This window comes from Falco punctatus, assembly GCF_963210335.1.
Source record: "Falco punctatus genome assembly, chromosome: 6".
Taxonomy (NCBI): Eukaryota; Metazoa; Chordata; class Aves; order Falconiformes; family Falconidae; genus Falco; species Falco punctatus.
This window is the reverse complement of record NC_137585.1, coordinates 29523808-29539275: the sequence shown is the minus strand read 5'-3', so window position 1 is coordinate 29539275 and position 15468 is coordinate 29523808. Positions and strand designations below refer to the sequence as shown.

At 44.6% G+C, this 15468-nt stretch overlaps 1 protein-coding gene across 5 annotated transcripts in view; it reads left to right on the top strand.

Moving 5' to 3' along the window:
* Positions 1-15468, top strand: part of HIPK2 (homeodomain interacting protein kinase 2) — a 143315-nt gene that overhangs the window by 97835 nt on the left and 30012 nt on the right. For 4 of the 5 annotated variants that reach the window (XM_080393560.1, XM_080393561.1, XM_080393563.1 and 1 more), the window contains 7 exons: positions 2454-2577; positions 4642-4761; positions 5495-5581; positions 6660-6844; positions 10627-10789; positions 13369-13588; positions 15175-15296. In XM_080393560.1, the coding sequence (XP_080249686.1) occupies positions 2454-2577; positions 4642-4761; positions 5495-5581; positions 6660-6844; positions 10627-10789; positions 13369-13588; positions 15175-15296 (1021 nt within the window). The remainder of the gene's footprint in view (positions 1-2453; positions 2578-4641; positions 4762-5494; positions 5582-6659; positions 6845-10626; positions 10790-13368; positions 13589-15174; positions 15297-15468) is intronic. The other variant, XM_080393562.1, reaches the window with a different exon arrangement.

Sequence of the window (15468 nt, the reverse complement as noted above, 5' to 3'; positions counted from 1 at the left end):
GGAGTGCAAGTGGTTTTTACGAACAGGGAGGTTTCTGCACAAAATCACGTTGGGAATATCCCACCAATAGTCCACCCCTCTGCTTCCTCCACTTGAGTTAGAGGGAGGGATTTGAACTTCAGGCAATGTGTGGCTGAGCTCTCATTAGTGACCAGGGACGTTTCGTTCACAATGTGGAAGGCAGACAAGGAGAGGCAGATGGCTTTGAATGCAGGATTTACATAGTAATGAGATTCAGGTCACCATAGCTGTCTTTTTCTCTCTGCATTTTGTCTAGGTGTCGAGTAGTATGCAGGGATGATGAGGAGTAGTATGCAGGGATGACGGAATGAGGAGGAAAGGAGGAAAATTAACCCCTTCTTCCTAAGGAGAGATTGATGTTAGAATAAAACATTTGTCGCAATGGGCTAAAGAACAGTGGGGTATGAAAACAATAAGCACAGATGAAGCTAGAAGGGCTAAAGGTAGCCACTTTTTAAGTTTCTGGCATGTTTTTTGAGGGAATAGCACAAAGCATCCTAACCTTAAAATCCCAGCATTTCCTGTAATTTTTACGTTCTGCATAGCTGGTTTGAGAACAGACAGTTTGGGGCTTTTATCATTACCAGTCAAACCACAATTGGGGAAGTTTGTGGACTGAAGATGGGGTATGGGTTCTTGCTACAGGGCCTTTGCTTGTTTCTTTGGAAAAAATTACACATTTTGCTTGGTTTCTTGGCTAAAGGCTTGTCTTCACATGACTATGTAATGGCGTGATTAAAACATAATATTTTCCACTGCAATTGGTAATCCTTAGCATGATCTCACTAGTGTCAGATCTTATCCTGATGACAGATGGGAGACTGGGAACCATGGGTCCTATTTCCAGCCCTGGATGGTGGCACTTGATTTTCTCAATAGCCAGTCCCAGGCATTCCCAAAATATGCATCAGGGCCCAAGAAATCCCAAGGCTATTTTTAAAATGATCAAAGTTTTAAAGCCATGTGTGTTCCTCTCTTTTATCTGTCTTCCACTTTTTTTTTTCTTTTCAAGTTAGAGAAGTATGGGAAAGTAAGGTTTTCTTGCTGTTGTGCATCACCTGACTCCAGAAGCTGAGGCTTTAGAAATGTTGCAAGATCTGCAAGAAGAGCAGGAGAGAAGCCTTAGGTGATCCTTGTGTAAAATAGGAACTGTGGCACTTAAGTGCATGTGCAAGTCTGGGCTGAGGTGAGGAAAGTAAGGAAGGTGTTTGTGTGTGGAGGTGGGTTTTGTACAAGGTTTTCGGTATTTGTAACATATTTTTGATTCTTCCACATAGAAATTGCTTTTGAAATGCAGAACATTCGGGGCACTAAGGAGAGGATTTATCTTATCCCACCTTGGCTGCTGGAGTTTAGGAAGCCCATCTAATCTCATCTTCAAGGCCTTTTCAGCATCAGTGAGGAGGGGGTCAAACCATCCCAAGGCAGTGAGACCAGTGCCCCTTGGGAGGAGTGTGTGTCTCTCCACTGACTGCATGGTCTGCACAGTACCTGGCTAAGATTTGATACCAGCTTCTACCTGGCCGAAAGGTGACATGAGCTTCACCCTAAGGTCTTTTGAAAGTCTGAGCTGAGACTGGTCTTGCTTATTTGGACACCTGCCATGTGCCCCAGCCAGGGATCCTTCTGGAGAGCTGAAGCAATGCTTTTACCTTGTCCTGTCCTTCCTCAGCAGGGCTAGTACTGAAACGCATTGGGCAGAGGTGCCTCAGTGGGCATCGCCTGTGGCTGGCAGTAAGTGCACAGCAGGAGTGCCACCGCGTTTTGGCTGCTGGGGTTGGGAGGGAAGCGGCACTCTAGTCAGGCGCCTGGGACAGACTGGGAAGTGACGGCTTCTTGGCTACTTCATCCTGAGGAAAAGGCTTAGGTCTCATAGCTCTAATTCTGTTATTTCTCTGTTTTATGGTTATATCCATTTTCTTAAAAAGTCAGCAGTCCTTTTATACCAGTCCTGTAATGATTATTTAATGTCTGGCTGTTTGCGAGGCCCACTGAGCTGTGTGAGCGGAGGATGCTTCACTGCAGGGAGCCTGCGTGGCTCCTCCACAGGGCAGCGAGCTGGGTCTGAGCACCCCAAGCGGGGGCCTTAATTGGGTGGCCTTGAATGCACAGCACTGGGTTTGTGCTTCATTTTTCCCACCTGCTGATTGAAAATAATGGTAGCTCTCTCTTTTGCAAACTACTGTGAAACATAGGGCTGTCTCTTGGCTCAATGCTGCCAGAGGATTCTTCTGCAAGGGTGAGTATTAACCGACTAATGCTTGGTTAGCAGGTGCTTTGCCGGTGCCCGGTGGGGCCCTCAGCACCGCAGGAGCGGTGGCAGTTGTTGGCAGCAGGCAGCTTCATGAGTGTCATGCTCTGCACAGGCCTCCCTGCACCAGCCAAGCAGATCTGCTCCCGTTGCTGATGTTTTCTAACCTCTTCCTTTGCAGAGCCCCTGAAATCATCCTTGGTTTACCGTTTTGTGAAGCAATCGATATGTGGTCATTGGGATGTGTCATCGCAGAGCTGTTCTTGGGCTGGCCATTGTACCCGGGAGCTTCGGAGTATGATCAGGTGGGTACTGATACAGCCCGGGATGCTGGTAAGTGCCTAGGTGGTTTTCCCTTCTCTTGTCAGAGTGAACACATGCCAACATTTTCTGTTTTGCTAATGAGGGGTATGCGTTTCTTACTTTCCCAAGTCAACCTTTTCGTTATCTACCTGGGGTATTTATTCTAGGTAACCAGCGTGCTGTTGGGTACACTGGCTTTTAAGACCTGACTGTCTAAGTGAAGTCTCAATCAAGAGTGAACGCTGCCATTGACTGGAGAGCTCTGTACATGTCTCTCCTCACTGAGCAGAGCAGGCACCCTTTCTCTGCTGTAACAGCAAGTGCTGAATAAGGGTTTATTTGTTAGAATAAATGCACGAACTCTGCTGCGTTTCATAACCCCTTTTATGAAGGTGCATATTAAAAGCAATGACAAGAAGGAGAGTGTTCACAGCGGTGTAGGTTTCCAGTTAATATAAGCTGTCGTACTTCTCTCCCTATAGGCTTTTACGTTCCTTTTGTAGTCCCAAAACTGATAGCACAGCGGCTGCCAGAGCCAGGGCTGCAGAACACTTTCCATTCCCATAGTCATCTTTAGGGTGATCTTAGCTGTCTGCAAATGAGGCCTGAAAAGGGTCTTTTTTTCTTTTAGAAAATTACAAAAAAAATAATAAATCATATATGAAAATGTTGCTTTGACTTTTCTTTTGTAACAACTATTTTTTTTAGTCAGAGCTTTAAAGGTGAAATTTGGCAGGGGAAATAACCCACAGCAAAGAGCAGTACCATTAGTGACTCCAAAGGAAATCAGACACAGCGAAAAACTCACAAGCATTTGAAAATCACATACCAAGCATGAAAAGTAGATTTCTTTCTCTTCCCTGCCACACCCCAAAAGCCATAAAACAGATAGCTGAAAAAGAAATCCCCATACCTACCTGTCCAGCTTAACTGCCCAGCACAAAGCTTCCACCAGTGAAGTATGGTTAGGGATCCTGGGGAGCTGGGAAAGGGGTGGGGGCTGGTCCTGGGCCCCTCACTACAGCCTGAGTCACCCTGCAGCACTGGCACTAGGCTGCAGGCAGGATCCCGGCGCTTCTTAGGTGCGTGAGCTCCAATGGGCCTAAGTTGCTGCAGAGCCAAGCAAGCCACACTTAGTGAATCAGGTCCTGAGTGCTTGGGAGTCTTTGAAACTGTGGCAGTCTTCTATGCCTTTAGTTACATTTTTTTACCCCTCTCTGTCTCTTCTTTCAAACACTTTCCATTTGTCCCTAGAATTTTCTAGAGTAGATGACTATTTTTAGTTTTGCAAAGTTTGCAGCAGTTTTGCAGAGTGAAATGTTCAGGAGTCATGAGATGCCAAAGTTAAGGTTTCATGTGGCACCCCAGGTGTGTGTGGGATTGGTCTGTAATTGTGTAATCACAGACCCTTCCTCCTTTGAATAAATAAATTAGTCTGAGATCCTGGAAACACATGTGTAGCATCTTCTAGCTATGTGAGTGCCAGTGAGGTCATAGTCATGGAAGTAACCCAAATATGAAGTCATGTAGGCAATAGAGATTAAGTAATTAATGAGGGTGTCAGTTCGTTTGAGTGTATATTTCATCTAAGTTCAAAGATAGTCACTTCATAGTCCTCCGTTTTGAACTTCAGAATGCTCCTACGAAAGGCTGTGAGCTCAGCTGAGGTGAAAACCAGCAAAAGTTAGAGTGCAAATATCAAATTACCTCCTGGAGAGGTGACATAAAAAGGTGCCAAGTGGTGAAATACTCCATTGAAATCTGTGTGGGCCTTCCTTTTGGACGTCTAAAACCTAGGGACTTTACTCTCTTTATCTGTAGGCTTTGTGGGAGCATACTGTGAGGGTGAGTTTCCAGTGATGTACGTGATGAATGGAGGGGTGCTGTATGGGAATTCTCTTTCCTCTCATTCCTTGCAGTGGGTGTCGGGTTTTTGTGAAGTCTAACTACGCGCTACGTTTTCTCTTTCTTTGTTCTATTGTTTTAAATGCCTCCTGGCTTCCTTCAAGGAAGACCTCCAGAGATATTCACAGGATGAACAGTGACCTCTCATCCTTCTCTTACAGATTCGCTATATTTCACAGACACAGGGCTTACCAGCGGAGTATTTGTTAAGTGCAGGGACGAAGACTACAAGGTTTTTCAACAGGGATACAGACTCACCGTACCCTTTGTGGAGGCTGAAGGTAGGAAGACATTCCCTTGTTTATATTACCTTGCAGTTGTTAGTTGGAAGTGAGGAGACATTCAGGTCACCTCAGAGCCTAGGTCTCTGCTTATTACAATGCAGCACAGACGTTGGGGTGGGTATAGCCTGAGGTAAAGCTGTGTTCCCCGAAGTCTGCAGCCCTTAACCCACGTGCTTGGCACACTGCTTTGTGGGAAATTTTAAGTCCAGAATTGACCTGGAAATCTCCCTCTAAGTAGTCAATGAATTGATGTGCAGTTTAAGTGAAACATGCCCTGGGCAGACTTTGCTCTTATATCTAAAGCACTGGGGGCTGGGGGGAAGAAAGCATTTTAATTCTGACAACCAAAACTGCTAGTAATGCACGTGAGCTCTGAGCCTCTTGTACCAATGTCTTTGGCTGCATTCAGTCCCCGAAGAGAGAGGCCAGTGGACTTCTGGCTCTGAAGGTGAGATGCTGAGCCTCACGCTGGGGTGCGTGTAAGAGACCTTTGGCACTCCCTCCAGAGCTGGGAGGATCCTCTGAAGTGAAAAAGAAGAGATAAATCACCTTGTGACACCAAAGCTGTCACCTGACCATAGTGGAGATAGTGTAAATATTATCTGGTCAGGCGAGAGAGACACAGTGGTCCCCCGATGAGGGCATGGTGAGGCACAAGCAGGAAGTGGCACATAACATGCAGCTGATTGCAGGGCAGTTCTGGTCAATGCCTGTCTCCTGTTTTGAGCAGACGCCAGATGATCATGAGGCAGAGACGGGGATTAAGTCGAAGGAAGCAAGAAAGTATATCTTCAACTGTTTGGATGATATGGCACAGGTAAGAGCATTGGTGAATAACAAGCAAGGCTGCCTCGCATGCTTTCAGACAATGCTAATGAATGGGAACTACATGATTTCTCTGTGTATCCTATTCTTGTGCCAGGTCTTGAGAAATACCAGGATTATGCCTACCAGATCAGCTCATTATGTGCTGCTTTGTAGGGGAAACTGCACATCAGGGCATGTGGGCTCAATGTGCTGTAGTAAAGCAGCCCTGAAAAATGGCTGTCACATCTCCAAGTATTAAAATCCTGCATTTTCTTTTGTCTCTCCAGTGCTCCTCTATGTGACCACTGGCAAGTCACTTACTTCCCTGTGCTTTAATATTTCCGTTTGTAAAACAGTAACATTGGAAATAATCATCATGCTTTCTGTAAAACATGGCTATCTGGGGGAGCAGGGGTACTAATTCACTGTCAATTCTGTGTGGTTGTGAAAGTTAATTCCAGCGTAACAACTCTTGTGACTGGAGTTTGTGCTAGCAAATGAACCAGTGTGTAAAACTGGCACACCAGCGCACAAAACTACGGTTTGTGCTAGCGAAGTCTGGTCATTGTAGTATTCACAAGCAAACATGCAGAAATGGAGGACTGAGATCACGGGAGACTGCATAAATGGATGAAATAACAGAACAGGTGTTTTTTTCCTGGCACCTGATACATGAACAGGATGTTTCTCATAAACCTACTGACAATTTTTATTTATTTTGTATAATTTTTGCTCACAGGGCACATAGTTAAGTATCTGATAGCACAGTCCTTTATATGATAAATATACTGATTATCAGAGCTTGCCTGCTACCACATGGAAGCTGTTCATCTTCAGTGGAGGGTGACTAAGTGTTTCATTAGCCATTGACCCAAGCAAGCTGAACACTTAACAGTCTGTCTAGAGATCTGACATGCACAAGCCAGATGACTAGCCACTGCGGAGTCTGCCTTGTGACTTCAGCAACTACCCCTTTAGACAGAGAGGCTTGCAGGGCATGTGCTCCAGCGAGGAGTAAACACAGTTTGCTGGAGACCTGGCCATCTGCTCTTTCCCTTTAGTGCTCACCCTTGTCCTTTCTCCTTTAGGTGAACATGACAACAGATTTGGAAGGAAGTGATATGTTGGTGGAAAAGGCGGACCGGCGGGAGTTTATAGATCTGTTAAAGAAGATGTTGACGATAGATGCAGATAAGAGAATAACACCCATTGAAACTCTGAACCACCCTTTTGTCACCATGACGCACTTGCTCGATTTCCCTCACAGCACACAGTACGTGGCTTTTGTTTTCCTTGGGTTTTGAATTGAGGAGTGAGGAGGCGAGTTGGTTGTGGCGGAGACCAAATATATCTGAGGGGACTTAAGACCTAACTTTTAAACTTTTTCTAGTTAAAAAAAACCAAAGAGGATTGCCAAATCTTAAGGTTGCAAGAATTGTGTTGTAGGTGCTCGGCATTTAAAACACTGCAGAGTGTGCTACATTCATTATGTAAATATTCAATAATTACATATGTTTGCATTAAAATGCAAAAGCAATGATGCAATTAGTGATGAAAGTGTATCAGTATATCTAAAAGCAATACAGCCCTGATTGTCACTGCAGTAATCAACCTTATCTGCTGTGGGGAGCTGACCCTTCCTCCCAGAACATTCCCATCTTGCAGGGTCAATTTGGGCCTGTTAGCTTTTCACGGGGAGAGGTTTTTCTGCAGCCAGCTGGTTTACAGGCAGAAGCAACAGGACAAGGAGTTCACATTTTGTTGTTGCCAGCCTGTGTAAGCTTAAACACCATGCTCTGGCCTCAGCTGACACATTCGTGGAATGGAGATGGGCTCCAGTGCTTGATGGAGATGTGGAGAAGTGTCATGCCTTCAAGACTGACTCCCCCGCTGCTCCTAAGGCTGCATCACAGAGCGCAGCAACCTGAAATGCAGGAAACCTGCACCCAGTATTTTGCTCTTGTCCTCTGAGCACTTCTTGTAGGCCCAGGCTTCTCAGGTGTATGTGAAGGCAGACATGTAGCGGGGATTTTCCAAAGCCTTCAGGACACCTAGCTTTGAGCATCCTGCTCTACAGCACTTTGCAGTTCAAGGTGATTTTGCAGGCTGTCCCTTCACCTTGTCAGGGGAACAGTTACTGGCGCAGCACTGTACTTCATTGGGTGTCATGTGCATGGGTATTTAAAGGCTGTGAGGAGCTCAGGTAGGAAATAAAGGGAACTGCTTGAAAAGCCGTGGACTGTGTTTGTGTGGGTACTGCAGAGCAACAGGTTACAGTGTCACCTCTCCTGCCCATATGTGCGCTCTTACCTGCGGTATTTCAAGTTCATTTAGGGTAGTTTTCCCTCTGTGAAGGAGCTGTAGCTGCCTTTTTGTTACATTTATCATAAGATAAGAGCAGCTGCTTACCAGAAGGTAGCGGGTGCACGATCTGTGTAGATCCAGACTTACCCTGCACAGACGTCTTTGAGCATTTTTATCTATAAGTAGATAGTAAGTGATAAATGTAATGAAAACAAGATGGGAGATTGTTATGCTAAACAGAGAGAAAGTAAGTTTCGTATAGAAACATTCATAAATAAAATATGACAGTATTTTCTAACAATGTTAGCAAGTCTTTTAATTTGCAACAGTCCTTCTTACTGTGCAAAAACTGATTGTGTAAGATTGGGGAGATTTGTAGCATAATGCAATGCCATCAGAAATCTTTCTGCTAACACAACAGACCATAATCACATCTTCATTTTTGAAGTGCTCTCTTGTGGCTGCTCAGGCAAAGCCCCAGAAAGGTTGAAAATATCATTGGGGCCAACAGAAATGAGATTTTTACCTGAATAAAAAATTCATCATCAGGTCTTTGAATACTAAATGCTGTGCCAGCTGGGTACGTAACCCTGTGCAGCTCCTCCGCGTTGGAAGCAGTGACTGGTAAAGAGCAATAATCTGTAACCAGCATGGCAAGTTGATGGAAATTTTGTCTCTGATTGCCTGTGGTTTTGAGAACAGAAATTTCAAAGCCTCGAGAGATGCAGAAAGTTGTAACCTCTCTTGAAAGTAAATCAGGCAACACAGAAAGTGAGAGTATGTGGAAGATGCAGCTTCTGGAAGGAATCTCTGCTGTGGCATGCTTCAGAGAGGCTGCAAGTTTGAGCAGCCTGAGAGGGGCTGTTCTGCTTGCTTCCAAGCAGAAAAAAGTGTGATTAGCTTCCCATTTCATGTATTTAACTACCAGGCTTTTAAATTGTTGGGTACTCCTCAGTCTTTCTGTCAGTTTTGTTCAGTCCTTGCCATCCTTCCCACACTCCCCCCCCCCCCCCCCTTTTTTTTTTTAAAGAAAAGACAGAGAACATAGTATTACATTAGTAGAGATTATACCTTGTTATATAAAACCATTTGGTAACACACAGAGTTTACCATGTACAGAATATATACTCTTTCCAGTGCTTTCTGCTTATTGGAGAGAGAATTGTATTCATACTTGACTGGAAAAACGCAATCCAATAGTGTTATATATTTAATGTGTTTGATTTTTCTGAATGTTCTGCGACTTAGAGGTATTTCATAGTTCTTTAAATGAATGCACATAATGCACAGCTATGCACAGTGTCCCGAGTCTGTCTTGTCTGCAGGTGTTTATGGCACAGATCCAGTTATTAAGATATTACCTGTAGGAAAAGAAACATGACCATGTGAGTAAGAGACAAGACAGGGATACAAACATCTAGGTCCTCTTCCTGACCAACCATAGGGATCACATGAGCTTGTTCCCTTTGAAGGGACATTTTGTTTCTTAAAAATGATGTAAATATGTGTTTCCTCCTCTACTTTTAACAGCTTAGATTGTTAGAAAAGAAATTATGTGTACAACTGATTTTTTTATAGCTACAGCTAAATTTCCCTGCTTGGATTTTCTGTTTTTCTTGGTTGAGATAGTGGAAATAAAATAAATTCCTTTATACTTTTTTGGGTTGTGTTTCAGACTATCAGGTCACATTTGTAGAAACAATTATTATAGAAGAATTGTCGAAAACCTGTATTGGTTTTTAGACCTTTGAAAAATTAGATTTTATTAAAAATAGTTTTGTGCAAGATCACTATGTTGTTATCACTTGAACAGCTGTATGCTTGGTATCCCAATTATAAAAATGAAATACCAGCAGTTTCATGTACCACACACTTAGAGTGCTCTAGCAGTGCAAAGAGTATTTAATCTCCTTTACTGGGGATACAAAATATGATGCTTCTTAAAAAATCTGTTGCTATATCAATAACATTTAAAAGAAAGTCTGTGTAGAGCGAGAAGCTGTAATCTTTCCCCCTAGAGATCCAGTCCTCAGCCTAGAGATAACCTCAGAACCCGATTCCCCCAGGAACATTGATGAATCTGATTTGGTATAACCTTTTGCCATATGAATCATCTCATTGACTGCAAGAGGACAGCTCATGTGCTTTGAGATAAGCATCTGCAGAAGTGTTTAGCCAGACAGGGGCAATGTTTTAACCACTTGGCTGGACTCGGCTCTCAGTGAACTGCTTTTTAAAAGGAAGAAGTAAGATTTTTTTTTTTCAGGGGTCTCGGTGACCAAGAACAGTAGAATTCTTCCTTGAAAAAGGCTTGTAAAACTACCTTTAGGCTTACACTGGGGCAGAAAGCATGAGTTGTCTTTTTCCTTTCAGGCTCAACCATCAGAAAAAAACAGTATCTGTCTCAACCTCTTTCAGTCTTTAAAAATAGCTGCTTTGTATTTTTTTGCCCTGCCGCCTAAAAAGCAGCCAATTTACTTACTTTCTGTGACTTACATTGCAGTGGTCAGACCCGTGGGGGCACCCAGGAGTCCCAGAACAGCCACACTCATCTTGACACCCATTTGGCCCTCTTCAGTACAGGGCTAATTTGACTCTCACTCGTTAAGAGAGACCTACATTAAATAGCAAAGGGCTTTAAAAGACTAAAAAGTGCCAAGCCTGCCATGGAGACCTTATAGGGCAGCTGTGATGAACTGGGTTGGTTGGTTGATTTTCTGTCTCTTCCTTGTCCCCTCTTCCCATACACAGTGTCAAGTCCTGTTTCCAGAACATGGAGATTTGCAAGCGGCGGGTGAATATGTATGACACCGTGAACCAGAGCAAGACACCATTCATCACCCATGTAGCCCCAAGTACGTCAACCAACTTGACCATGACTTTCAACAACCAGCTGAACACGGTCCACAACCAGGTAAGGGCATCAATCAGAAGCAGCCGGTGCTTGAAATGTTTACATCAGTGGGGTTTAGAAGACGTAAAGCAAAGTAGCATCTCATTTAACATGCCTGCAAAAAGATGGTACTTCTTTACTCTCCTTCCTTCACTCTTGGTTTTTTTTTCATCAGGCAAGCAGTAATCTCGTGACATTTTGTGCAGCAGTGAAATGTTGCCCTCATTGTTTATGTTGTTGTTGGGGGTGATAAATCCCGCTTACTTGGGAAGTTGCTATGGGGAAAAGCTCATTAGTCCCTTAATGCAGCCAGCAGGACTGCACTCCCCGGATCAGGCAGAAGTATTTGTGATCTTACAGAGCTTCTTCAAATTGCCATTGAAGAAAAAAGAATCTAAACCCTTCTGTAACAAACACAGCAGTGTAACCGATCAACAGGAAAGAAGAGTTTAGTGGTAATGTTTACTCTTGTCTCTCATGGGTTTTACTCCAGATGCCACAGTTGATGTGGGAACCCTGTGCATGTACCCCTACTCTGAACACCTTGCACTCTACATTGGTGGGCTCTGGCTTTGTAGTCATGCTTTGGACTCTTGTATTACTTTTACATGGCCCAGTGTTGGGGGGTGCTGAGTTGACAAATTCTATGTGACTAGCAGGCTAAGTTGTTTACTGCGGTACTGTATTACAACAGTAGAAGGAAACTCTCCAGGGAGAGCACTCGAGGAGACTGAAGCTCAAGAAATAGCTACTGGCTTTTAAACCTTTTGGAACAGGCTGCTCAAGATTCACTCTAGAGATTGCAGGTGGCGTTGCGGAAATGTTGCTTGGAAAGCAAGGGAGCTAAAGGAGTCTGTGTAGATGTACAGAGTGTTCCTGTGTCACTCAGAAAACCAGACTTGATGACTCAGTTCTCGATACATGTGATCACAGAAGGTCTTTTGGAACAATTCATAAAGCAGATGCAGAGAGAGATAGGTCATGTCTTGGTGTGATAGGGTATTAGTTACAAACACTGGTTCCCTTTCTTGGCCGTTTTGAGATACTGACTAAAAAAATGCATGCTACATGCTCCCCTAGGCTCCAGCTGCAGGGCAGAGACACCATTTGTACCACATTTGCTAGTAGGAAATGCAGGCTTGCTTTCGTTTCCTCACAACTCACTAGATGTTAAGATCAGTTGTTGGCTGGGGAGAGCCATGGTAATTTCTGAATTCTCATAAGAGGTGTGTCTTTTGAGCGGAACTGGTATCTCCAATGTTGTTAGAAGTAGTAGAAACATTTCCAGGAAGGGTGTTTTAATTTGAAAAAGCTCTAAGCCTTTCACAATTCTCTTCAGTGAACCATACATCTTGGCTTTCTGGTGCTCTGTCTCTGCAAAATATAGGGGGACTGCCTCTTTCCAGTTACAACTCCTGAGATTAGGAGTGTGGGAGCTGTCATGGTTGCTGCTCAGTGCATTGCACAGGGGAACAGATTGCACTTCTCTGCCTCTACACAGAGAGGGGAGGAGGAGGAGGAGACATTTTGCCATTGCATCTCTTGTGGTTGTGGCAGTGCAGCATGGGCACCCTTCCTGGGCCCAGTGGCAGCCAGGACACTGCAAAACGCTTAGCCTGCTGCCTCCTGCAGTCTTGATCAAAGCCTCATCCTAAGTTCTGACATTCACCACGAGAAAGCAGTGTCTGACCTATCTCCAGCAGTGATGCTGATGTGTTTGGATGGAGAGGAAAGGTGGGCTCTGGTCCGGTAAAGCCCAGCTGCCTAGACATGAATGCTAAGGACATATATTTACAGAGCAGTGGCAGAGCTGTTTGTGGGCTGTTTGTCTGCAACTGTTACAGACTCAGTCCAAATAAAAAGCAAGTCACCTTCAGATTTCTAGATGTTTTGCAGAACACTGGGCTGAATTTGTGGCTTTGCAACATCCCCTGCTGGGGTTTCTGCACTGAGAGATTTTAAAGTCAAGCCAAGCAAAGCTTGGACTTTGAAAGTATTATTACCTCCTGTTACGCCTTCTGATTCCTTCAAATTCAAAACATAATTTAAGGGACATGTGCCATGCTAGATACAAGGTAGAGGAAAGGCTGGAATGAGTCTCCCCTCTCACGATGAGACTTCACTGGGATTGGAGGTGGTAAGTTTCTTTTACCTAAGAAACGTGAGCTTCTTCCAGAACTATGTGCACGATGAGACACAGTATTATATGGGGATAGTAGCATTTTCTGAACCCATTTTCATCATGCTGCAAATCAATGCCAGTTAGGTTGTAAATGGGGCTACAGTTCTGCTTTGGAGAACATGCTATGCCTCTGAGCAATACACAGCAGCACCACATGACTGGAGGTCTCATGGCATGATACAGCTGTGGTTACTAAGGTGGATTGTGCTCCTTTCCCTGTTGCTGCCCTTGCCTCTGTGCTCCTCAGTGTCCTGTTCTACCTCTTGTTTGGTTTCAGTTTGCTGTTTGTTTTTTTTGTTTGGTTGGTTTTTTTTACTTTTTCTTACACTATTTTTTTATTTTTGGATTTTGCTTCTTCCAACGTACCCATCTCCCTCATTTTTTGTTTGTTTTTGTTTAATTCCCGTCATTCCTTTAGACCACCAACCTGGCTCCCACCTCCTCCAGTGCCACTATTTCCTTAACCAACCCTGAGGTCTCCATACTAAATTACCAATCTGCACTCTACCAGCCCTCAGCGGCGTCCATGGCTGCGGTGGCCCAGCGGAGCATGCCCCTGCAGACAGGAACGGCGCAGATCTGTGCCCGGCCCGACCCCTTACAGCAAGCTCTCATCGTCTGCCCACCAGGCTTCCAAGGTAAGTAGCAGCCTTGCCAGGTCTTGGCCTGTCACTGCTCCCTCCCCGCTGCTGTTTCATCTAGCTCTTGGTGGAAACAAACTTCCTTTAGTGCAGATCATATGGTAGAAAAATTGCTGGCCTGGTAAATCAGAGAAATGAGGTTGTTGCAGATGGAAATGTTTGCAACAGCAGATGATCTTGCAGGCACCTGCAACGTCATGATTTGGAGGTGGCTGGTCTGAAAGAATGGGGCAGGCACTGAGAAGGGGCTGGGGGAGAATATGTGATTTTTGTCATCCTTTGCTCCGAGCAGAGTTTGAGACTCTTTTGCTGCACTTCGGTAAACTTGAAAAATTTTCCCCACAACTACAATAAATTGGTAATGGGTTCATCACCTCTCAGTGATTCAGTTGTTAAAAGGGGGACTCAGGAGGTTAATGCAGCAGGGAGTGTGGTGCTGGTATAGATGAGGGTTTACCCCCATAACAGATGGTCAGGGCCATTTATCAGTACAATTCCTTCAGCTCCAGTCCTGCTGAGAACAGCTCTGCGTGTGTATACCAGTGGCAGGTACCACTGTCAGATAACTTGGGTGATCAGATTTAGCCACTTGTCCTTCTCTTGACTTTACATGCTGTAGTAATTTGGAAAAACTAGCCAGGTATCTGTAGAAATTGGTCTAAATAGGCCTTGGTTCAGCTGGTGCAGCTTCTGCTCTTCACTTCTACAAGCCTGTCTGTGCAGCTGTCTCTAGGCACTTGTTAAATGTTCTGCAAGATTATCAAAGCTCTTTTGAACTAGGGGAGTTTAGCTAGACCTCTTCTACATAGTTAAAATGCATCTCAGGGGTTTGACTTCAGAAATGTATTGCTACAGTAGGTAAGCTAACATCTTCCACTTGGTGTCTTGAGAAAGCTTTAAAGCAGAGGAGGTAGCGCAGGCTGTGCCACGCACTAAGATGTTGGAGAGGGAAGCTTCCTCCGGCTCAGTTAGGATAAACGTGTGGCCGAGTCAGCAGTGATTGAAGTTTGGGCTGTGCTAGATTACATGGTCAAATTGGGGCCTTTTAAATATGAGTCTTGAGAAGCTGTGCAGGAGAAAATCACCTATCCTTGTCAAGGCTGGGGGAGTACGGAGTTCTGCATTCCTGTCCCACTGTCCTACTTTGGTCTAAAGAGAGCATTTTCACATAGCAATGGGTTTTGGCTGGCAAGGACTGTTTTCTGTTGTTGAACCAGAGAATATGGGGGAAGAGAAGCCGTTCCCTCCCCTCTCTTCCTTTTCTCCCTGTACACAGTGTATTAAGATATTTCCCACGCATTTGAGGTACCCTAAAAATATGAATTTAGTTAATCCCTTACTGTCTTTGAAAATGTCTCTTTTTTGCATGCTTATACATGTGTCGTGTTTATGAACATTTGATGGACATCTTTGGGCTGGGGTAGAATGTGTGGGACTCTTGATAACCTGATTTTTCAGAGGGTCTGAACACTGCAATTTAAGTGGACGTCAACGAGTGCCTTTAGGCACTTCTGAAAACCAGACCCCTGTTCCTAGCCATGCTGTTGATGGTTAATGCTGTACCTTGTGTGCTGGTGGAACAGGGTTACAAGCCTCTCCTTCGAAGCATGCTGGGTATTCAGTTCGGATGGAGAATGCTGTTCCCATTGTCACTCAGGCTCCTGGGGCTCAGCCTCTTCAGATCCAGCCAGGACTCCTCGCACAGGTAAGGACTTCTGAAGACACCAAGCTTGGCAGGTATTTTTTTGTTGTTTAGCTCTTGGAGACTGGGGAAAGTAGCTTTATCTGAGGACCTTCTGTGCTGCAGTTTGGAGATTTGGGCAGCCCATATAAGGGTCTCCAGCTTTCTCCAAAATGTCCAAACCTCCTGCAGTTCA